Below are 25,428 nucleotides of genomic sequence, written 5' to 3' on the forward strand. Positions count from 1 at the left end.
TCGAAGCATCCTGGGCCTCCATAACACCTCAGCAGTGCGACAGGTTGATTGCCTCCATGCCAGGCCCTGAATATATATATATATATATATATATATATATATATATATATATATATATATATATATATATATATATAAATTTAGGGGCCAAATATTTCATTTAATTTATGTCATCCATTAAAAAAAAGTATTTGTACAGAAATCTTTCTCAACACAACCTGCAATAACTGTAACCTATAAATGGATTCGTCATACTGTATGATCTGATCAAATCTCAAATGATCTTAACATCATTTATTTGGGTATTTTTCCCCAAAATATTTCTTATGCTAAAGTATCAAACAAATCGTTATTAGGGCTCCCATGCCCATCGGCTTCCCCCCGCCAACAGAAACTTTTCTTAGTCTCAACGTCAAACTCCTCCCTATTCAGCAGTCACATACCGCGAGCAAACAGAGGAGCGGACTCGGAGCTGCATTACTAAGCGGCCAGCAGGCGAGTGACTGACACCGGCAACGATCACACGGAAGAGAGAGGGGCTGCTGAACACGCTTACCACACAAACACGGCAAGACAGGACTGTCCGCTTCACATCACACGTACATGGCGCTGTGCAACGGGGAGAGCAAGGTCAGTAAAGCCGACCTAAGCATGTACAGCACCCAAACTGCTCTACCCGTCCTTGGGCTTATCACTGGTACTCGCCACTGGTAACGTTACTCCCGTACAAACGAGGCCCTGTCTGCGCAGAGAAACTTAGTGCGAGCGGCTGTTGCTGACCGTTTTATCTTTATTAAGGGATATTTGGTAATGTGGTGAATTTTTATTTTCGTTCCATGCCTGCAGCACTCCACTTGAATGATGTCGTGGTATGAGATCCGTGTTCGCCCCGGGCGAAGCTCAGAGGCTCACCCGCGCGCAGCCCTAAGAAATAGCAGCTTGCGCGTTCAGTTAGCCTGGCTCGCGCGCACAAGCTAATGCTAGTTAGCCACAATCAGTGTGACAAGCTGAGCTGCCGTGGCTAATGAGCGTTCGGAGCTGTGGCTGAAATAAACAGTCTCCCGTGAAACCCTGTTGAGTTTCACGCAGCTAAAAAGATTTATCCTTTATACATTTAAGTAACGTTAGAGCAAACTGAAAACTTGAGCTGGTCTGTGTTAACATGCTATTATGAGCTGTAACTGGTGTACAGGCCAGCGCGTTTTCATACTGGATATTGGTATTTGTTTTATTTTTGCTTATTAAATGACTACCAGTTCATGTTTGCACTCTTTCAAGTGTTCATTATAAAAACTTGAATCGCCCTTTACCGGCGTTTTCTGCTGTTTTGGGTTCGTGCTGCAGGGCTGTTTTCGTGCACTCACAAACCACGTGGGAGCGTTTCGCACTTATAAACTATAGTGAGATATGTATGCTTATGTAGCATGTAATTATTCTGTATTTACTGATATAATAGCTGATCAATATTTACTTCGCTGATATTGTGTTTGGAGTTGATCTACAATCTAAAAAGTTATTTTTGATTTTCAATAATTGCTCAAGACTATAGTGTCCATATATAATTTAGTACAAGTATAAGTTACACTGTCCATCCCTCAAGCGTCAATTTGTTTTTGTTGCGTTAGCATTTTCTTGAGAATTTAAAAAGTTTTGATCCTTTGCTGGAGTTGCTCATCTTAGTCACGCTTGATAGCCCATATTTTGAGGCCATGTAATAATAAAGTGTAAAATATATCTGACTGCAAAGTGTTAGCTTTTTTTTTTTTTTTTAAGAATTTATAAAATGTTGATCCTTGTGCAGGAATTGCTACTATTGATAAATGTAAAAAGTATATACACCCTTTTTTAGAAGTATAAAAAAACAAAAACAATATCCTTCAAAAATATGTCTTCAGTATAATGGAGTTTTTAATTTTTTTTGCTTAATTTGTTTATTGTATTTTACAAAAAAATAACAGGAAACGTATACAGGAAAAGTATACAGAAGAACAGTGAATGTTAAGTAAAATTAAAAAGTGTGAATAAGTAAAATTAAAAAGTGAAAGCCTTCCTTTACTGGATGAGTTGAATTGCTAAGGCATTCAGGTAAAGGCGCCATGATGTTGACAAGTTTGGGTGAGGAAGGGCAAAACGCACAAGATAAGCTACTTTCAGTGCCCTGTAGGCGATAATAAAATATTCTGCTGCAGAAAAAAACTAGGTGTCATGCAACATATAATGTTTAATTGCAATTGTAAACAGTACAGATACATATTCAAAAGTGTAGTGAAATAGAGAGTAAAAGTTGCTTATCTTTGATCCTCACTCAGTAAAAGTAAAAAGTGCAGTAATGAATTACATTTACTCAAATACTTTACACCTCTACTATTTGTGTGTATACATAAACCTACATAATTTTACCAACTATAGTCTGTTTTGTATTTATAAAATATATATACATTTAATATTTAAATATGAATCCGGAAATTGTATAAGATACTTAATAAGGACATAATTATATGTAATATAACCAAACTGGACTGAAATGACCAAATTTGCGCCTATTAATCAGCTTGCCTGATATCACAAATTTTTAGAAATGACTCCCTAACATTTCTGTGTGTACATTCATTCACAGTGTGCAGGGTCAGGCAGTAATGCTTAAATGCACTATACAGGACATCGCCTTCCCGTGACTCATGTGACTGATTTATCTGAAGCAGCACATCTTTAGTCTCCAGTCACATGCACACACTCGCCTTTAAATGCATCACAAATTGAATTAGTAGCATTTTACTTGCTTAGCATGGAGTATGAGGTAATGTGTGTTCTTCGTTGTGCTTTTTGTGTGTGTGTGTGTGTATCTGCAGCTGGATATCATCGGAGAGTCTAAAGATGGTTTATGTTCCTACGAGGGTGCCGTGGTGATCCTAGATGCAGGAGCACAGTATGGGAAAGTGATTGACCGGCGGGTACGAGAGCTGTTGGTCCAGTCTGAGATTCTGCCTTTGGAAACGCCAGCCTTCGCCATCAGAGAGCAGGGTTTCAGGTGAGCCCATCGGTCATGAGATAGATGTAGTAGTAGATGCTGTTTGGTTCTCATGTGCCAGGGAAACCTAATTGAATTTCAAAGTAGAAATGTTTGATATGGTAACCGACTGGCTTTGGTAAGGCCTAAAAAAAAAAAAAGTTTGGTTCCGGTTGGTTGTCAGTTGAGGTCATTGGTCGGTAGGGATTTTTTTTTTTTTTAATTTATTTATTTTTTTCTCCAGTGGCAGTTTTACACACACACACACACGCGCGCTGATTTTAAATGTGTGTACCGGTACTTTTACGACAGTGATTCTGTATTCCCGTTTAAAGTCTGTTGTTGCCATAGACACGCAAAACGCACACACACACACACAAAAAGCCTTCGCGGGAGTTTGACAGGCGATCTCATAGTAGATTAACATGGAGGATTTGAACTTGAAAAACGGAGTGTACAGACATCTTTTTGTAGTCAAACAACATTCTTTGTTATGTTCATTTATGTGGTTTATTTGATTTTGATGCTATAAATTAACTAGAAGCAAGAGACGATCAGTTAGTTTTAACTGATGATCTAACTTACAGCGATCTGTTCGACACATTCAAGAGCCACAAAACGGTATTTATTGTTTACATTTCTTTAAAAAATGACCACATTTGAAAGGTGAAATAACCAAATGAGACTTTGTTTCATATTAAAAGTAAGCTGGTAATGTTAATGTCCTGTCTGTCAGCATGTTGTCAGTGCCCTCTCTGTTCCGCGATATATTGTTGACCCCCCCCCCCCCCCTCCCCCCGTGTTTCTCTTAATGTTACGATTTCCAAACCTTAAGTTATAGCTCACTTTAGGAATTGACAGTTAAAGGGTTTTGATGCAATACTTAATGGTTTTTAACGGATTACTTAAGTGTAAAACAGCATTTAAAGGAAACTGTAATTTAATTAACGATGTGTGAAAGACCGTTCTTCCCCAGTCTCATAAAATAAATTTGGGTCGCACATAAATTGACAGGGTCGGTCGGAAACCGGAACCAAACAAATTTTTTTTTTAGGCCTAACTGAACTACGATTCTGTGAATCAAACACCTTCTTCCTTTAAAAGCAGAAGACATCAGAATGATAAACCTTCATTGCTTGTAGTTTTGATAAATTTTCTTAGTTTGAAATTTTGAACTTGTGGCAAAATGGGAATTTTTTTTGTATGGGTTATTGAGGACTGCAAACTAATTTTGTTATTGTACAGTTAAAATCACAGAGCTTCTCTTTTAAGACCTGCAACTATTCTAGAAATTTGTAAGGCATCAGTCCATATTGGTTTTTGTTAGTTGGTCTGTCCTTGAGAGAACACAGTGTGAGTGCTGCGCATTCCACCTGTGAGGACATAAAAGGAAACAAAGCTGTTGTGTTTTCCCGAAGCTGTGAACATTGAGAGTCGGAATGTGGCTAATAGAAGGAAGGAATAACCCACAAGTTGGAGAGATAAGTGGCTTAGATGATCTGGCCTTTGCATTAAAACTTTCCTAGACTCAGTGATTCAACAGATGGACAGACTCTTTCCATTTCTCTCAGCCACTTGAGATATTTGTAGTTATGTTTTGGTTAATGTAAATTGGGTTATAATGTGTATATCAAATTATTGTCTCCAATGTAAAGGGCCATTATTATATCCGGAGGGCCAAACTCTGTTTATGCTGAAGATGCACCCTGGTTTGATCCAGCCATATTCACCATCGGAAAACCAGTTCTTGGTATCTGCTATGGAATGCAGGTGAGAAGCGAATTAGCGATGATAATTGTTGTTAATAATAATCATAAATCAGATTTGCTAATATACACTACCAATCACACGTTTGAGGTTGGCATGATTAAAAAAAAACTATTTACATAAATGGTCTACTTTAATATATTTTGAAATGTAATTATTGCTTACAAAACTGAATTTTCAGCAGCCATTGACCCAGTCTTCAGTGTCACATGATCCTTCATAAATCATTTGAATATACTGATTTGGTGCTCAAGAAAGATCTCTTATTATTATTATCAATGCTGAAAACAGTTGTGCTGCTTAAAGGGCCCCTATTATGCCATGTTTAGGGTTCCTTATATGGTTTTGGGCCGCTCCTACAACAGGTTTACATGCATGTGAGGTTAAAAAACACTTGTTTTCTCATAATAGACATTTAATTTCACAGCATTTCTCATTGATTCATACAGGATTAGTATGAAGCAGTTAAAATAATCATGCATAATCACACAGAAAGCTACATTGCACACTGCATATGAAAGGCAATATTCGAAATGGCATAATAGGGGCACTTTAATATTTTATGTGGAAACTGTGGTGCATTAAATATTTTTTTCACGATTCGTTGATAATTAGAAAATTCAAAAGAACAGCATTTATTTATTTATTTTGTGTTTACCAGATGATGAATAAAGTTTTTGGAGGCACAGTACACAGGAAGAGTGTGAGGGAGGATGGTGTTTTCAGCATTACGTTGGACAATTCCTGCTCACTCTTCAGGTAAAAGTCCCTTTATTATATCAGATAGCACAATGTTTTTTTCTTTCCTTTTATTATGTCAGTTTTTTTCACGTGTAAAGATTTTTAAAGTAGTTAATCGTTTTCTTGAGATGAATCCCTTTTGCATGTTTCAAGGGGGCTGCAAAAGGAGGAGCATGTTCTGTTGACACACGGAGACAGTGTTGACAAAGTAGCAGATGGTTTCAAAGTTGTTGCACAGTCGGGAAACATTGCTGCCGGTGAGTAGGCGAGCCTGAATAATATTTCCTAGACAATCACTGCATCAGAAACAAAAAAGTGTTTCTGATGCTGGATTCATTGTCATGGCTCTGGGTGTTTGTGGTTTAAGACATTACCCGTCTTCATCTCTGTCTTAGCCATTGCTAATGAGCAGAAGAAACTTTACGGCACTCAGTTTCATCCAGAGGTCGATCTGACTGAGAGGGGGATGGACATGCTACGCAACTTCCTGTTTGAGATTGCTGGCTGTAGCAGCAACTTTACAGTACAGAACCGTCAGCTGAACTGCATCAGTGAGATCAAAGAGAAGGTGGACAAATCCAAAGTTCTGGTGAGTACCGTAAACCCCGTCAACCTGCCGTTTAAAACGATCAAAGGAAACAGAATAACTAAATTCAAATTTTAATAAAAACAGAAAATATATAACTAAAAGTTTAAATTAATTAAAAATTCCAATTACCATATTTTCCGGACTATAAGTCGCACTTTTTTTCATAGTTTGGCTGGTCCTGCGACTTATAGTCAGGTGCGACTTATTTATCAAAATTAATTTGACATGAACGAAGAGAAATGAACCAAGAGAAAACATTACCGTATCCAGCCACGAGAGGGCGCTCTATGCTGCTCAGTGCTCCTGTAGTCTACCACTGAAAACATAGAGCGCCCTCTCGCGGCTGTAGACTGTAATGTTTTCTCTTGGTTCTAAAAAAATGCGACTTATAGTCCAGTGCGACTTATGTTTTTTCCCTCATCATGATGTATTTTTGGACTGATGCGACTTATACTCAGGTGCGACTTATAGTCCGAAAAATATGGTAGTAAGTGCTCTTTCCTAAAGCAAGGTGATTTCCTCCCTGAGCTTCTGCAAAGTGGGTCTTCTCTCTAGAGCATGAACTGAGCATTATATTGGATTTTTAATCTATTAATGAGCCCAATATTATAGTAATATCTGTGTATTTCCCCCAAATGTATCTGTGGTGTGCTGTTTATTTGGTGTATTTGAACATTTGGGCTTATTGGATGTCTTGTTTAGAGTTACAGTTCAAAGTGAGTCAGGATCTCATATGTGTGTGTTTATGTGTGTGCAGGTGTTATTGAGTGGTGGTGTAGATTCCACCGTGTGCACAGCCCTGCTGAATAAAGCCCTAAATCAGGAGCAAGTGATTGCTGTTCACATCGACAACGGCTTCATGAGAAAGCGAGAGAGTCAGAGTGTTGAGGAAGCATTGACTAAACTCGGCATCAAACTCAAAGGTAACATTCAGAAGGATCCTTTTGGTACTCTGCTCACTGAGTTCTTTCTTTCTTTCTTTCTTTCTTTCTTTCTTTCTTTCTTTCTTTCTTTCTTTCTTTCAATAATGTTTATGTATGCATTATCATTTGTTACCAATATTAAAGGGATAGTTTCACCCAACAATGAAAATTTGCTGTCGGTTTACTCAGCCTCATGCCATTCAATATGTGGGTGACTTTTAACTGAAACCATGGTCTTTGGTTATTCATAAAATGCAAGTCAACAGGTACCATCACTTTGAGAGTCGAAAAAGTAATAACTGTGGCTCCTGATGCTATATAGATGTCTTAGGAAGTGAAACAATCGATCTGTGCAAGAAACTTTATTGAAATTTATTTATAACATTATTATCTGTAATCCGCAGGAAGTCAGTTTTCTCCACAAACTGGTTCTTTTGGATAGTTTGTTTCAATGCATTGATTCAAATGATGCAATGTATCTGCAAGTATATCAATAAAGCACCCAATAATGATGTAGAAATGTTGATGTTTTTACATATCTAAAGTATAATAAGTGAATAAACTAATCTTAAGTAACTTTTACATACCATAAAAAAACTTTGATTTCGCCCCTTCATTCAAGTGCTCGGTTCAGGCATGCTCAGTTCAGTGTGCTGTTGGAGTAACTGGAGTGCTCAATAAGTTAGAAAAAAACTGCATATAAGATCATATAAGCCGGAATATTGGCCCATTTCAAGACTGTAGGGCAGGGATCAGCAACCTTTTCGGCATGACGTGCCATTTTTTATTTTTATGGTTAACCACTGTGCCAACACAGCCCCCCCCCCACCCCGATATAATTCTGTATTTAAACGGTACATACACAATTTTTTATTATACGATAAAAAAAAACGTTTTTTAACGTTTAATCAACGTTAATGCACTGCTTTAATTGATGAACGTGCACACACAGACACACACACAACACACACCACTCGCACACAGAGATCTGAGATCGTGCTGTGCAAAAAGTAGCATTCAGAGTGTTGTCACGCTACTTTTATTAATCGATACTGAATCGCTACATTATATTTCTCAACAACAAAGGGGCAAAATCGCTTCATTGTCTGCAGAGGGAAACAATTTACCCCCCCCCCCCCCCCCCCACTTTCTTTCTCTCAAAATGGCCATATTTCAGAAAATGTTTCATCACTGTATATAGCTTTAGGTCATTTAACATTTCTATGGTAAAACGTATTATTAAAAGTTGACTAATGTTAATTGATTTGCAGCTTCATCTTACCTCACTCTCTTTAACGTTAAACTGACGCTACGCGCTCTGCTTCTGTGAACAGTAAACCCCGCCTACTTTGCTCTGATTGGCCATCTCAGTCATTTTGACATTGACGAGTGCTGTTAGACCGAGGCTTTGATCTGAAGCACCTAGTATGTGCAGTGTTTGCACGTGCATCCATGCAAGTTAATTCTCACACTTTAATAGTATTTGTAGCTCCTAACAGGCTGTGTGACTATGAGAAGTTATTACATCAAACTGTACGTCATTATACAGTTTTCCTTATTGCTTGCGTGCCAGCGATTATCCCTCTGCGTGCCACTGTTGGCACGCGTGCCGTAGGTTGCCAACCCCTGCTGTAGGGAGTACGTTTTGATCAAATGATCTGTATTGTATTAATTGTATCAGAAGAATGTTTCTTTTTGTGGATCAGATATCACTTTGGACCGTGTGCCTGAGGCTATCTATTACAGATAATAATGTTGTAAATAATGTTCAGCGTCTTGCACGGACCAATAGTTTCTTCTCATAAAAACATCTATATATCGTCAGGTGCAACGGGTATACATTTTGCGTTGCCTGATATACCTTTTTTTTTAACTCTCAGAGTGATGGTAGCCATTCGTTTGGATTTTATGAACCATAAAGGACCGTGGTTTCTGTTAAAACTCTTCTTTACTGTTCTACTGAAGAAAACAAGTCACCTACATCTCAGATGACCTGAAAGTAGGTCAATTAACAGCATTCTTCATTTCTGTCTGAACTATCCCATTCAAGTTTATGTAACTTTATATATTGTGTCAATAACAAGTAAAACACATCAATGTTGAGACTAAAATGTCACTGTCCCTGCTTTACAGTGGTAAACGCAGCGCACACCTTTTACAACGGCACAACGACCCTTCCAATATCAGAAGAGGATCGCACACCCAGGAAACGCATCAGCAAAACGCTTAACATGACCACCAATCCAGAAGAGAAACGGAAAATCATTGGGGATACTTTTGTAAAAGTGTGTAGCTCTAGTTTTTAGATGACTGTGCCCACACCCTGTTTTGACCAGTAACTGAATTGATGATGTCATTATTATCAAGTCCTGTAATGATGTTAGTGAGGGGAACTAAAGACTTCAGCGTTGATTCGCCTAAATGTCTCGTGTACACATCAAACTAGACTTAGCCTGTGAAATAAACCTATTATGAAGCATTAAAGTCCTCTGAGAATGTGTAGCAGATAATGGACTATAGTATGAAGCAGAGCAGTTAGGCTCTAATTTGCTTTCTTTCTTAGGTTGCAAATGAAGTGATCGGAGAGATGAATCTGAAGCCAGAGGATGTGTTCTTGGCGCAAGGCACGCTCAGGCCAGATCTTATTGAGAGCGCGTCTCACCTGGCCAGCGGGAAGGCGGAAGTCATCAAAACACACCACAACGACACAGAACTCATTCGCAAACTCAGAGCCGAGGTAAAGATTAACATCAACCAAGTTTGTGTGCTGAGTCATAGTTCCAGCATGGTTGATGCAGGTTTGAGTCCTGCTTGCAACATGTCCTAACCTGTCATTATAGACCCGTAACTCTTTACTGTATATATATACTTTTATATATATTCTATATAAGACAAAAAAAAAAAAAAAATCTGTATTTATGCACTTAAACAGATTCTTTTGTCAATGTTGGTAAACTCAAGCAGGGAAAGTTGTTTTATAATAGATTTGGCTGTAGTATATTTGTGGCCTCCTGCAGTGTGCTAGAATAGAGGAACACGGTAGGGAGTCTCTTCAAGTTAGAGAAACGCCATTATGGTTTGATCCTAACAGTTGTTTGCTGGTTCTTTTGAATGCCTTGCCCTTCAGGGTAAAGTAATCGAACCACTGAAGGATTTCCATAAGGACGAGGTGAGAGCACTAGGTCGAGAGCTGGGGCTCCCTGAAGAGATCGTCTCCCGACATCCCTTTCCTGGTAAGACCATCAGAAACATTCAAATCTCGGTTTCTGCTTAAAGTTTTTATTCGGTTGACTTTCACTAATAATTAGTTCAAATAAATGGCATGTTGTTGGGTAGTATATTTAGTGCATCCCTTCAACAAAGGGATGCACTGTTGCTGTTAACTGTTAAAGTTATAGTGAACCTACATTTGAACCACTGTGTGTAATATTTCACCATATTATATTTTTATGCAGCCTTGATAAGACTTTTTTTTTTTTTTTAACAGACCACTTTTGAACAGTAGTGTATGTTTTAAATGTATGATGCACATGTGTATATTAATGAGTTCTTTGTGTGGCCTTTGCTGAAACTGTGTAATGTATGTTGTAGGTCCAGGCCTTGCCATCAGAGTGATATGTGCTGATGAGCCTTACATCTGTAAAGACTTCGCCGAGACCAACAACATCCTGAAAATCATCACAGACTTCTCTGCCAGTGTCAAAAAGGTGTGTGTGTGTGCGTGCAAGTTTAAACATATTTCTTAGCTGAATTATTGACACTGACCTTAAATTTTTGATCTTCAACTTAAAAATCTATAAGTTTGCTGATTAAGTCGAAAGAGGATACTTGAAAGCACACAGTCATTCCAGATTCCCCTCTGTGTTATATATGACATCCTATAAAATCTCAATCTTCTGATGTCGATCCATTCAGCCACACACCCTTCTTCAGAGAGTGAAGTCATGCATATCAGACGAGGAGGAAGAGAAACTCCTGCAGATCACCAGCCTTCATTCACTGAATGCCTTTCTGCTGCCAATTAAAACTGTCGGTGTCCAGGTAAGCACTGTCATCTGCCATTACTTTCACGTCACATTCAGGAATATTTATAATGTGAGCATAAGAAACTCAAAGTATTTTTTTGGGTTTGTTGCAATGGCCATTATGTCAGCCACCTTGGTCTTATGCTGACAGATAGTTATCAGTTTCAGATTCCATTGGAGAAATGCACTCAATTGTCAGCCCTAATTAATTTATTCCACATCCAAAAGTAAGTAGTAAAGTTTATTTATAGAGCGCTTTTCACAGATAGAATCACAAAGTGCTTTACAAGGAACAACCACATTAATAAATAGGGCTGGGTATCGATTCAGATGTTCCAGATCGATTCGATTTCGATTCACAAGCTCTCAAATCAATTCGATTTCGAATCTCGGTTCGATTTTCTATTAGAGCTGTAATCGGGCCCTAAAAGTTAGGCCCGACAGATTTCGGCCCGAGCCCGACAAGTACATTTTGATTGACAGCTTTTTAAAAGCCCAAACCCATTTACAAGCCGACATTATTCAAATGTACCACGCAAACAGCTCTTTTGCCTTTTGTCAGGAATGAGTCATTTATACATGTTTTAACATAATTTATACATGGCTAACATAATAGGCCACTTGGAAGTTTGAACAAAGAAATAAAATAAGTATGTAACATCGTAATATCTCTGCTGAGGTCAGCAGACACTGATGCTCGGGTTTATTCCGATCAGAGCTCATGAGCGGAGAGCGCATTTCTGAATATCCTGCTCCGCTCGCTCATTCCGTGGGGTCTCGCTCAACCCAGAATGGCCTGCTGGTTCGAAAATATGCAAGGAGCCATTTTATTGTTTAGTAATAAACTGGTGTTTTCTGTGTTGCTGCAAAGATGAAATTGACGATGCGGACTCGCCATGAACGCCAGAGAGAAATGCACATTTCATATGGATTACATCATCAGAGTAGCCCGTTTATTTTGGTTTGAATATTTTCATTTAAAAGAAGACATTTCAAGCTGTCTGTAATATATCTCAAATCTGTGAGGCACACGCTGAGTTTAGTTCACATGCAATGCAAGTGATCCTGCCGGCGCCTTATTACATTGTCTGCTAGGCTATATATTTGCTTTTTATTTATTACTAAATACGGACAACTGATTGATAAAACATTGGTCAAAATTAAGATACAATTTATACAAAACGAAAATCTTTTAAAAAGAGTTTTCTATAAAACAAAACTTAATGAAGTCGTCAAAATCATGTTTTACCAAAAACAGCGCTGTTGCTCCCCATGCAGTCTTCTTTGCCGCCTCCATCTCTACGTGAAGACTGAGCTCGTGCGTCATCTTCATGCCAGTGTAAAGTGTAGGCCTATGTTTTTCAAAAATGTGTCTATATGTTTAATATCATTAAAAATATTTTTGAATGACTCATAACTGTGGGTAACTGCGGGCGACCACAGGCACCCGCTCATTTTGGATCAACCCGCGCATCACTGATCCGGACGCAGCAGACACGGCCAGCGCGGACGTGGACTTCTTCCATTTATACTTCCGAAAGCGCACGCTGGTGGTCCGCTCTGCAACAAACATGTGAACAAACAATTGCCCAGAATTATTGCACATCGCTGTCTTTATATTCTTTATTGACTGATTGCACAGGTTCGATTGGCAATGAGCTTCTTCACACTGCCTGAACATGTGCAATTGTGCTTTTGAAGCCTACTGACCACGCGCACCTGATTAACGCTAATCTTGCGTTCAATGTCTGCGGAAATAAATATGGAAAAATCGATTCATGGCCTTTGAGAATCGATTTTGAATCGACCACATTTTAAAAAACGATTAATCGAAAAATCGATTTTTTAAACCCAGCCCTATTAATAAACAGATACAATTTAAAACACTTAAAAAGTCAATAAAAAAATGTAAACCCAATCAACCAAAAGCTTGTTTAAATAACGGTGTCTTGAGTTGCTTTTTAAAAGAATCAAATTGAGTTGCTTTTTAAAAGAATCAACTGAATTAGCCATACAGATGCACAAGGGTAGGGCGTTCCACAGTCTAGGGGCTACAGCCTCAAAAGACAGATCAAAGTGTCCAGTAACATAGTTACTATGATAAAGTGAGTAGTATTTGGAATGTCATGTGAGCTCAAGTTATTGTCCCCCATAAGGCAACCCTTTCAGTGTAAAATAAAACTTATTTTATTAGGTTACTATGTGCCTCAATTCTTATTTTATCGGAGTACATGATTTTTAACACATTTCTTATAAGGCATAATGGGAGCATTTGGGAAACCATTGCCAGCTATGCATTCTTTCACCTCAGCTGCCATTTTAATTATTGTTAGTGTCAGTGTTATGATCTAAAACTATTAAAGATGACATGACACGCACAGTTTCTCCAAATCTCATGTTAATCTTGAGAATCTTTAGTTTTATCAGAGAGGTATTGCTTTATGCTTGTGGGCATTATAACCAATCACATGTGATTGTGTTGAGTTTATGAATGCAATGGGCAGTCGGAAGGGTTTAGATGAGTAATCGCTGAAATAGTTTTTTCGTTTAGTGGTTGCACTCCCTGGCTGGATTCTGCTCTCTTTTGCGAATTTTCTCATTATAAACAACAAAGTGCAGATGTACGTGCGATGTTAAGTCTAGCAGAAGTCTAAACTTCTGCTAGACTTAAGTCAGTGATGATGTTCTTTGCTCATTTACTGTAGTTGCTGTTTGAATAACTGAGGAAATGTAAGCATTGTATTTAGTAACTTACAATGTTTCTATTAAATTATGTTGTTAAAAACAAATTCAGTAAAAATAAAACTGAAACACCCTAACTGAAATTATGCATTTTAAATTTGAATATTATTCTAATTTTAAAAATATTTAATTGCAAATTCGAATTTAATTTTTCAGCTATTTTGACATAACAGTTTATATATATATATATATATATATATATATATATATATATATATATATATATATATATATATATATATATATATATATATATATATATATATATATATATATATATATATATATATATATATATATATATATATATATATATATATATATATATATATATTACTGGGACTGTTCATTTGTTTGAAGTGCAATTTATATGGTCTCAAATGAAAATATATTCCGTCTGGAACACAGAACAACCTGTCTGGCTGCATTGCACCAATCATGTGATGATATTTTCCTGTGTCTAAATTTTTGTGGTTATCCCTTCGAGCTTGCAGTCCCATTGAAACACACACTGTGTTGCTTATTCCCTCTCTATTGCTTTGTTTCATTTGATGTTATTTGGAAAATGAAAATGTCAAAGAGCAGTACTGTCTATAGAGTGACCATTCCTCTGCTGCTGTGTGCGGGTCTTGTTGTTTAGTTTTCAGTCATAATGCCAGAGAGGCTGCTTTTCTTCTGTGAGATGAAGCCATAAGATAGAACATGTTCAGACAGGGACACTAAGAGTCTCGCCACATTGGTTGATGATGCATGTCTGGGTGTTCCTCTAACAGACGGCCTGCTGCTATACCACACTGTGCTAAAATTACTGTGGTCTCTAGACTCTGAGCTGGGACATGTTGACACGCAGGATGGCAAAAGGTTTTAAATACTGTGCACTGTATTTATGCATATGGTTAAGATCTGTTGTTGTTAATGGTTGATCGTTTAACAGTTGGCGTCTTCTCCACAGTAAGAATGTTTAAAATGAATCTTTTTAGATGCAGTTGGAAGGTTGAATATGTTCTAACTCTGATTCCATATGATCTGTCTGTACAGGGTGACTCCCGGTCATACAGTTATGTTTGTGGGGTGAGCAGTAAAGAGGCCCCTCACTGGGATTCATTGATGTTCCTGACCAGACTCATCCCTCGGATCTGTCACTCCATCAACAGGTAACCTCATCAGGTTGACTTTTTGCTCCAGCCCTTTTCACAACAACCATGCAAGGAGCTATAGGATTATTCACTGATAATCATCCCTGTTAGACAGACACTCTCTTGTGCTTGTTAAATTAAAAATCATTTATTTAGACGCGTCGCATCAGGTTTGATGTCATTGATCAATGCTAAATGCCATTGCAAATGAGATTGGAGAGCTGTGGCAAAGAGGACTTACTAGGGATTTATGCTATGACTAATTTCACTGCCGTATAAACAGAAATTTCAAGGAGGCATTATTGAAACTGATAGTTATAACATTTGTTCCCAATGATTTCCTTTACAAATATATGCTGTTCTTTTGAATGTTCTATTCATCAAAAGCCCCTTTCACACTGCACCTCGGACCAGGAAAATTGCCAGAACATTGCCGGGTCGCCTTCTGTGTGAACGCAAACACGTCCCGGGATTGATCCCGGGTCGGGGACATAGTAACATTGCCTGGTTCAGTCCCTGAACGAGCGCTGTGTGAACAAAAGCCAGAACTAATGCCGTAAAGGGTGTGTCGTAGTGTTGACGCATGTTATTGCGTGAGTGTTTTGAAGACAAATCAATGTTTGTGACGAAAAAAATATGTGCAAACTGTAACGAAGCAGAGATCAGTTAGTTCCTCACTTTACGCGCTGACGCTGAAATCATTCGCTAACTTAAGTGACTGTTAACGTGCCTAGCGTTTTCGACTCGTACATTACACGTCACAGCCTGATATCACGTGTCTTTTCAGTACCTTTACGGGTTGTGTGTGAACACACGCACATATTCTGGGTAATCACTGGCAGTGTTAAAGGGGTAAAATCTAGCGACCCGGGAACAATTGCCGGGACACACTACCTGTGTATTTTCTGGAATCACAGTGTGAAAGGGGCTAAAGACTCATGAGAAAAATGTATCATGGTTTACACAAAAAATATTAAACCGCACAACTGTTTTATTAAAATAGAAAATGTTTCTTGAGCTCCAAATCAGCATATTTAAATGAGTTCTGAAGGATCTTCGGGCACTGAAGACGGGTGTAATGGCTGCGGAAAAATTCAGCTTTGCCGTCACAGGAATGAATTAAGTTTTAAAGGGGACATCGGATGCAAAATTATTATTATTTTTTAAATCCCCACAAATCATAAGCACTTTCTCAGAACAAGCCGTTCACATGATCGGGGCAAAGTGACATGACTTTGCACAGGTCCCTCCCACAAATATTGACTGACACTGCCGTTTTAGCATAGCTCCTGAAAGCAGTCCATCATTGTTTAGATGTCGCAGCAGGTAGACAAGAATATATCCTAAATGCATTTATGACTGCGCAAATCACTTTACTCCAGACTGCTTTCACATCATTAGCATTTAAAGAGACATGCACCGAAATGGGTCGCTGTGTATGGAGCGGTTTTTGACAAGGAAAAAAAGAGTTGTTTTACATGACTGCTGAGGAATTTTAATCAAAGTGTGTTGCAGACAGTTTGTGAAGACCCTAAAGAATCATACCAATCTGTGAAAAATGGGCATCCGATGTCTCCTTTAAAATATATTTTTGGTAAAATATTTCAAAATGTAAAAATCTTTGCGGCCCCAAACTTTTGAACAGTATATACTTATTGTGGTGTCATGCAGTCCTTAAATATGTGTCTTTTTTGGTCTCTAATGTAAATAAAGGTTTTTCCTTTTTCATTCCTTGTTCATCTTTTCCTTTTCAGAGTTGTTTACGTTTTCGGATCACACGTAAAGGAGCCGCCCACTGACATCACGCCCACCTTCCTGACCACTGGTGTACTCAGCACACTAAGACAGGCAGACTTTGTAGCACACTCCATTTTAAGAGAGTCCGGTAAGAGCTGGCTGCCTCCACTGTCTGCTTCATTATTGTCTTAACCTTAATGTGTGTAAACACTCCCACCACAGCTATGGCTACTGCGAGAGCTGTGTAAACACTTTCACCACACACACACACACGCACGTCTCTGAGGGGAAAATCTGCTTGGTTGGACAACATTAGTCAAATGTTAGCAAATGTACTGTTTAAAAGACTTGAATGTTTTGATAGAACCTACAGTACATAAAGAATAGGCTATCTACAAATAAAGGAATAATACTATGTATCAAATTCATCATTACATTGATTTTATTTTTATTTTTTGGCAAATGAATCTCACTTAAAATGTGACTGTAAAGTGAGAGTTTGTAACAATAATTGTACAAAAGAATATAAGAAGCTACTGTTAATCAGCACTTCCTGCTGACTGGGGTGTTAGAAGGCTATTCACACCAAGAATGACAACAATATTAAACCAGTGGATGATAACAGTCTGTTTATTCTAAAATTTGTTAAATGCGCGACAGGGTTTCCTATACATTTATTTATTTGTGGCGGGGTGCCACAATATCAAAACTGACAGCCACAAATAGATTTTCCAAAAAGCTTTGACTTCATTAAACATGAGCACAGCAAGTTTCATTAATCAAAAACCGCCGCTGGGGTTTTTATATCACTGTATTTCAGAAGAAAAACCGGCTGTTTTCAGAATTGTTTCGATGTCCATTTTCATTCCATCTTGCAAGTAATGCCTAATAAATCAGTGTTTGTGAGCTCAGTGCTGCTTTGTATACAGCCGTTACCGGAGATACCTCTATCTCACCCTCTCTCTCTCTCTCTCTCTCTCTCTCTCTCTCTATATATATATATATATATATATATATATATATATATTTCTAACTTTGGAGATGATTGGGGACCAGCAATTATTTGATTACCCATATTGTTCAATATAACAAATATAACATTCTTATTTATTCTGCTTAATATTCTTTTTTTTTTTTACTGAATTCAAAAACCTCCCACACTCACTTTTTTCTGTGTGTGGGCGACAGTACTATATTGTCACCAATCACAACAGACTGGCAGAGTAGGCTCACGGAATGGAGGGGTTTGGAGAAACTTAATCTTACAAATGCTTTGAACGATTCATTTGAGAATCGTTGGAAAATGAGGTGATATCAAATGTCTATTTTGACCTTTCAAGCTTTTAAAACTGTTAGAGGAGTCTCCCAAAACAATATTAGAAACCTTAAAAATGGCATAAAAGGGCACTTTAACATGGTATCAGTATTTATTTATTTTTTTATATGTATAAAAATCTTTAAAACTGTTATATTGTGTCTCCCCTGAGACTGTTATCTTAAGGACTATTCAAATAAAAATAAATGGATAAGTTGTCAATATATATAAAAATCCATTTGTATCAATGTTTGCTTGATATCCAGGCTACTCAAGTAAGATCAGCCAGATGCCGGTCATCCTCACTCCACTGCACTTTGATCGTGACCCGCTGCAGAAGCAGCCGTCCTGCAGACGGTCCGTCGTCATCAGAACCTTCATCACCAGTGACTTCATGACCGGCATCGCCGCTACTCCAGACAACCAAATCCCTGAAGAGGTGAGAGATCACATCCTCTGTACACATGTAAACCCTTCATCATTTCCACACACTAACCCTTGCTCCTCTGGCCACAGGTGGTTCTCAAGATGGTCAATGAGATCAAGAAAATCCCAGGCATCTCCAGAGTGATGTATGACCTGACGTCCAAGCCACCGGGAACCACCGAGTGGGAGTAGAACAGTGGACTGTTGTACCTTCTGATTTATCCTTGTCGACTCCTCTTCTACCTCCCCTTTTCCCAGTACTGCTACATTCCCCCCCAAATCCTTTTTCTCCACTCCCGCCATCCCCTTTAGTCACGCCGCCCTGTCATTGTCCCACTGAGACCAGAACATTCCCGACAATGGCTGGTTGTACTGTGATTGGCGTTAAACTGACAACGCCACTTCAGTTCCGCCTCATTATCTGGGGTCGGTTGTAATATTGGTATTATATTTGTTGTTATTATCCTCATCACTGATGATAATAATGATGATACAATGACTTTTGTTTTTTTTTTTGTTAAATGCATTGTGACAGGTCACTCCTCCATGCTTTCTGTTGTAGCCACTGAAGGTCTAAGATAATTTTAGGGCAGTTGACTGTCCATGTGCAGCATGACACGAAGAAAGCCGTTTTTGAATCAAATCCACTCATTTAAGGGTTAAGCTCCAAGTGTTGCTGCTTTCTGCCTTTAAGATAAACTTGTTTTCATTGACTCCGTTTGTGCAGTGTTGATTTCGGTTTGGATTTCTTACCTGAATCCTTCTATGGAAGTGGCAGGTAAAGACTAGCAGTAGTAGCTCCTTAAACAGGACCAGCCGATGATTATTTGCCAAATACAGATGAGATCAGACAGTTTGCTGAATGACGGTCTTGCGCTGTGGACTGGTTGGTTTATCACAGAGGTCTTGCTGTGTAGGAGACTCCTAAATCTGGAGGCCTCCTGAAATTTGTGCCTGTTTTCTTCTTTTCTTTCTTTTTTTTCGGTTTTCAGGTATATGACTATTTTATGGTGAATTATTTTCTTCTGCCTTTTCAGGCAAATGATTTTTGAGATTTGAAAAGTGATAAGTGAGAAAGTGTGTTATTACTGATGTCTGCATTTTACATCACCATCATGAGTTTGCCAAGGCTGGTCTTATAAACATTTAAGATCAACAGTGTACTTATTTTCACCAATAAAGGCCTTTTCTTTTTTTTTTTTCTTTTCTTTTTTTTTGTCGTTGTGCGTGTGTGTTAGTTAGAGCAATAGGGTTTTCAAAGGCAAATGAAAGGAGATTTACAGGAGGAGGAAGAATAGGTGATTGACCGGACACCAGATGAGGGGCATCATCCTGCAAAGAACGCCAAGTCTTTTTGAGCTAGGTTGGGCTTAACTGAATTTGGACCACAAGTTAGTCAATATTTGAGTCCTCCTGTGTGTGTGGCCTCATTATTAATATTCCACCCCATTAACAGAAGCTTGTTCTTATGTATAGAGAGAGGGGGCTTTGATCGGGCTCAAATGGAGTTCTGTGTCTAGCCCTTTGTCTAATTTATGATGTAGAGAATTGTTGTGGTATGAATAACTTGCTTGGTATTTATTGTCTTTAAAGATTTAATTTCAAAACGTTCTGTTGTCATTATAGCAAAAACTCAATGCAAGATGAACTTCTCGTCTTAATCGCAAATGTTGTTCTTAATGTCTTTTTTTCAGTGTCACATTTGCCATGTGTATATTTTTCTAATAGAAATCCAACTAACAAATTTAAATTCCTAGTGGGTAAACCGCAATATTACATGATATTCAGTTTAATTTATGCAATTCTGTGTTGATTTCCCCTCCACCCTTCACTTTTTTTTTGTCTAAACCTGAACAATGCTGTTTTACCTTAGTATTGTGCCTCAGACCAAGCCACCGCATGCAGTTTGAAACTGATATTTGTATAATGCAAACTGAGCTTTAATAAAGAACTCTGTGTTCAGATTTCTCTCACCACAAGATCTTTGATTGATTGATCACATATACAGTAGTTTGCATTTGGTTCACACTTCTGGTGTAGTTCATTACAAATGTAAAATATCTCATACTATAAAATATAAATATACATTTTGTGCAAAGCTGGTATATGCGTGCATGTGATGAGATTTATTGATATTGCGGTGTAAGAGACCACAATAATGTTTTGAGAAATCTTTGCATAACCATCTGAAATATTTCATAAAGGGAAAAGGTGTAATATTAACCCAACCCGCCTCCCTCTATTGTGTTAGTGTTAATTCAGTTTAAGTACTTTAACTTATAATTTTCAGTTAGCTGTCAATTATTTTCATGTTTGATTTTTTTTATGTAATATTTTTTTATAGCTTTGTTTCAATTAATGAATATGATATTTAATAGTTTCAGATAATAATAACAAAACTGTCACAAATTACCTGATTATCCACGTGGGATTCGTGGAATTATTCCTGACAAAAAAAAGAAAAATTACGGTCCTTGTGTGGCAAATGAGGTGTTTATCATTAGAAAATAAGGTAAATGCTCCCACTAGTGGACCAAGTTCCTATTGCAGCCCACAATATACTATTATATTTCTTAATCCAAAGATATTTTACATTTATTCTTCAGATGCTTTTGCGCACATTTTTATTACAGTTGGCTGAAAAACAGTCCCACAGCATCAGTTTTCATCTGTGGCTATTTATATTAGCATTTCATACAACAAATAAATGTTTTTAAATATTTATTCATCTACTCAAGTAATGTCATGTGTAATATATTGTTTTGCCGATTTCTCCGCTCTATTAGAAAATTCATTATGATGTTCTAACATGCACTGAGGTAAGTGAGCATTTGCCAGATTTATCATTATGTGTAAAATCAAGTCTATTCAGGTTATGTTGAAAATATCTAATATATATATATATATATATATATATATATATATATATATATATATATATATATTACATATATTACATCAAAGGTCCTCTGTTAACACAATATGTTCAGCTAAAATGGCCCGTTAAAACATGCAAGTAGTTAAAGTAATGACTAGTGATGTTTCAATGAAGTGTTAAGAGCACTTATTATTGTGCAATGTGGCAGGCTCTTGTTTGTGAACTCGCTGTGCTTGTGTGTGTTACTCCCTATCACTTGGGAATGGGGCTCAGGTGTGCTGTGCTAATTGAAGGGCATGTAGTGACAAGCACATCCACAAACAGCAAGATCCAAAAGGAAAGTAAAGATATAGTATCAAGTCTATTATAGAGCTAAACAGCAGGGGAGGTTCAAGCACCAGTGCTGTCACCGAACAAGCTGAAGCATGCTGATCACAATTAAATTGAACCATCACCTTCATCTGTCTCTACAGTAACTGTCCCAGTCAGTAGAATAATCTTTAATTAAAATGTTGTCAGAAATTATTTCTTTCTTCAGTTTCACTTGTTAGATTTAGGGACAAGTCTGGAGAGAGAAATAGATCAAATATTAATAATGCAATAAACAAATATATATATATATATACACACCATGGACAAAAATAAAATATACTCCATTTGTTTATATTTTGTATATATTTTTCCATGCATGTCCATTTTACCTAATAATCTATAATCTACTAGTAATCTACTAGAATATTCTACAATGACCTGGCTAACTGAAAAAAACATAATGGTCGGTTGTGATGCAGTTGTGTCCTAATACTACCTCCACCCGGTAGGGCAAACTGTGCCTTTCCTCCCAGGGTCTATAGGTACTCATCTGGTCTGTCTGGCGATGCTTATGGGCTTTGGAGAAGCTGCCTCCACCTTACATCCTACGTCGTTACTACAGGTTCTTCAGACTAAAGCACTGACGGACCTGCATGAGGGTGGTCACGATCCGGAAGTACTACAAGAACCCCAAACCACAACTGATCCCTGACATGAGGGATGCTGACAAAGTTCAGTTTCTCAAGGTCCCTGTGTCCCAAACTGGCCTTTAAGGCAACACAGTCGAGAATATGGCCAAGCAGTTCTCAGCTGCACAGTGGCAGACTGAGCCGATCCGACTTTCTGCCCAGGTGGGCAGCTGTTGCCTCCACCAATCTGCCGGCTGCAGTGGCCCAGCCTGGTCGTCGCCAAGGGTGGCCCCCTGTGTCCACTATGGTTCGGTGGGTTGGCATTTGATTTGAACACCTTGCATCCCTGTGAAATGATTCTTATTTGTGCTTGAATATGAATCGCCTTTGAGTGAAAGTCATGAATGTCATGATTCATTACATCTAGAAGAGAAGACAAACATGCCAAAGACCTCAGCTGTGTGGGAGCACTTAAAAAATTTAGTGAGGACAAGAACTGAAGTTTGCCATATATGCTATTTGAAACTGGTCTCCCACAACAGAACATCAAGTTTGAAAAATCACCTCAGTTCTGTAAGTAGTATGCCTATATTGTTGGTGTAAAACGGCAGTTATAAAAAATCATACAGCAGCCCAGCCTAATAATAATTTGTCTATATTAAAAGTAATGCTCTTAACAGACTTGTTTGTTTCGTATCACTATTGCAGTGTCCTTTCTCAGAGCATATAAGCCCTGCCCACATGAGGTGTGCTGCTTCTGGCTCGCGGTGCTGTGTAGTTTATTAAACTGTATTAATAATGAATGTGTCGCATGTCCATATTGCCCCAAAATGCAAATCTGCACTGCCTTGGGTCAGCAGCAACACACCTTCCACCACACACACACACACACACACACAGAGATTCCTGCCTTTGTTACACCATGTCTACACCAGACGTCAGTAGACACCAGCTGTCTACAACAGCTAAAGTCTGTCTACACTGGGCGTGACAAAGCAACCGTTGAAAACCTTTTTAAATTTGTGTCAGGACATCATAAATAGAACGCAGCAGCAGTTTACTGTCTAGAATTTGTCGCGCCATGCCACGCCGCACCGCATCCAGTCTAGATACCATAACAGGTTCTATTGTAGTTTGTCATGGCACGTCGTCCGGTGTAGACATGGTGTTGAGAGAAGAATATGTTCAGCCCCCTCCCACAGAGGCTTCGAATATACAGTGTTGATTACTAACGAGGCTTCAAGGCTCAAAAAATGTTATTTGGACCAGCCCTAGTATCCACCCCCACTACCGTGGTGCATTGGCAGCAGCCTCTACTGTGCAAGCGCTACTGTGGAGCTGGGCGTAGGCAGACTGCTGCGCCATCCAGGCCCCCGTCAACCTGGCTGTGAGCGGAAGAGCAAGAGGCCTCAGGACGGGCGACCCAGAGAGAGAGGGAACTGCTGTTTGGGGGATGGTGAATGCACCTCTCCCTCCCCCGGAGGAGGTCCGGGTGGAAAATCTGGTTTCCAAAAATCTCTACAGGAGAGCGGTTTTCTCTGTCTCTGGGTCCCAAGAGGACATAGATAGTCACGGACGGACCAACACTCTCTTGCGAGCAGGCAGCAGTGGGCAGTTCGATAGCGTCATCAAAGGCCCTACTCACGCACCCTCTGCCAAACCATGGAACCAGGTAAGTCAGTTCTTCAGGTCCCTGCGTTCCACATCGCTGTCCCTCGTCGGTTGTCCCGCTGGTCCAACTTGTGTATTATCTGGGTGCCTGTGTGAAGGTGGAAGATGCTCCTGTCTTGTGTGTGGAGATCGCTGGTCCCTCCAGCCGATATGGAGATGGGGTTTTACAGCCCCTACTTTGTTGTATCCAATAAAGGCGGTGCGTTACGACTGATCTTGGACCTGCGTGTCTTGAACTGGGCCTATCACCGGTTACCGTTCAAGATGTTGACGCAGGAAGACATCTTCGGGTGCATCCGGCATTGAAGGATATGTACTTTCATGTGTCATTCCTTCTGCACCACAGATTATTTTTGCGGTTTGAGTTCGAAGGACGAGCATATCAGTACAAGGTCCTGCCCTCCGGACTGTTCCTCTCACCCCATGTCTCCACAGAAGTTGTGGAGACAGGGCGTTTGCATTCTCAACTACCTCGACGACTGGCTCAACTGGCTTGGAAAATCACTGAGACCGTTGTGTACATCAACAGACAAGATTGTCTACGTTCCCGTCACATATCATAGACCTCAGCAGGCAGACATGGCGGAATGTCCAGTGCCAGGTCCTCACTCGATGAATCCATTAAAACTGGTAGAGGGCTGGGTTCCATATGTAGAGACCTAAGTGGATAACATATGTGTAAAGTCCATGGTATAGCCTCAGAACCCATGTTTCCTCCGGCAGACTTCCTGCTATTTTCTAAGAGGGTTAAAGTCACCTCTAATCTTCCATATGCTCCTAGATGGTTGTGCTCTGAGCAGCAGGGTCACTGGCTCCGCTCCTCAGTGAAAACCCAAATATACACCTGCTGCCTACTTATACACACGCTGTGCTGTCACGCAGAAGCGGGATGCAATAATTGCATGCCAATGTGCATAGGCTCCTTTTGTTTGTAATCTAAGTGGATTGGTCTCTATAAGTGAGATCCCAATTTGTCTGTCATCCAACGTGACGTCTCCATTCCCTCCTTCACAGAACGAGAGTTACATACGTAACTGAGACAATATCAGATATCTACTCCATCTATACTTCATAAGCATTGGTACATTACTAAATAAACACAGAAAAGGGGTGGGCGCTATACCGTTATGAAAGTGACTACTGGTATTACGTTATTCCATGATATGGATTTTGCTATACCGTGGATACCGTTATATTTTATGAATTCAGATTTTGCCTTTATATAGTTTTGTTCAATTTGGTATGCTTTGCAAATTTGAACACAAATGACGATTTAACGTTTTTGTCCTCTGTGTGCAATGCTGTACTACACAGGCATTAGTTATCAAACACATAGAGCATCCTAACAGACCAAATTAACAGAGCGCAAATTACCTACTCCAGTGGTTCCCAAACTGGGGGAAAGTGTACAGTCAGCAGATTATTTTGCAAAATAAACCTCTGCAGGATGATAAAGACTACACTGTATAATTTTTTCACTTATCATGCGGCCACTTGACTGATTGAGTGCAAAATATTAATTTGACATTG

General features: G+C 38.9%; 1 protein-coding gene across 1 annotated transcript; it reads left to right on the forward strand.

Moving 5' to 3' along the window:
• The first annotated feature begins 412 nt into the window (after positions 1 to 412).
• LOC132155993 (GMP synthase [glutamine-hydrolyzing]) lies at positions 413 to 20,387 on the forward strand. The gene is made up of 16 exons (XM_059564796.1): positions 413 to 630; positions 2,850 to 3,028; positions 4,663 to 4,777; positions 5,436 to 5,533; positions 5,669 to 5,772; positions 5,911 to 6,104; positions 6,862 to 7,027; positions 9,161 to 9,312; positions 9,591 to 9,764; positions 10,155 to 10,260; positions 10,619 to 10,734; positions 10,943 to 11,068; positions 14,833 to 14,948; positions 16,685 to 16,815; positions 18,249 to 18,421; positions 18,499 to 20,387. The coding sequence occupies exons 1-16, from the start codon at positions 604 to 606 to the stop codon at positions 18,598 to 18,600; spliced, it is 2,079 nt and encodes a 692-aa protein (XP_059420779.1). The 5' UTR covers positions 413 to 603; the 3' UTR covers positions 18,601 to 20,387.
• Positions 20,388 to 25,428: the final 5,041 nt, after the last annotated feature.

This window comes from Carassius carassius, chromosome 13 (genome assembly GCF_963082965.1).
Source record: "Carassius carassius chromosome 13, fCarCar2.1, whole genome shotgun sequence".
In the NCBI taxonomy this organism is placed as follows: Eukaryota; Metazoa; Chordata; class Actinopteri; order Cypriniformes; family Cyprinidae; genus Carassius; species Carassius carassius.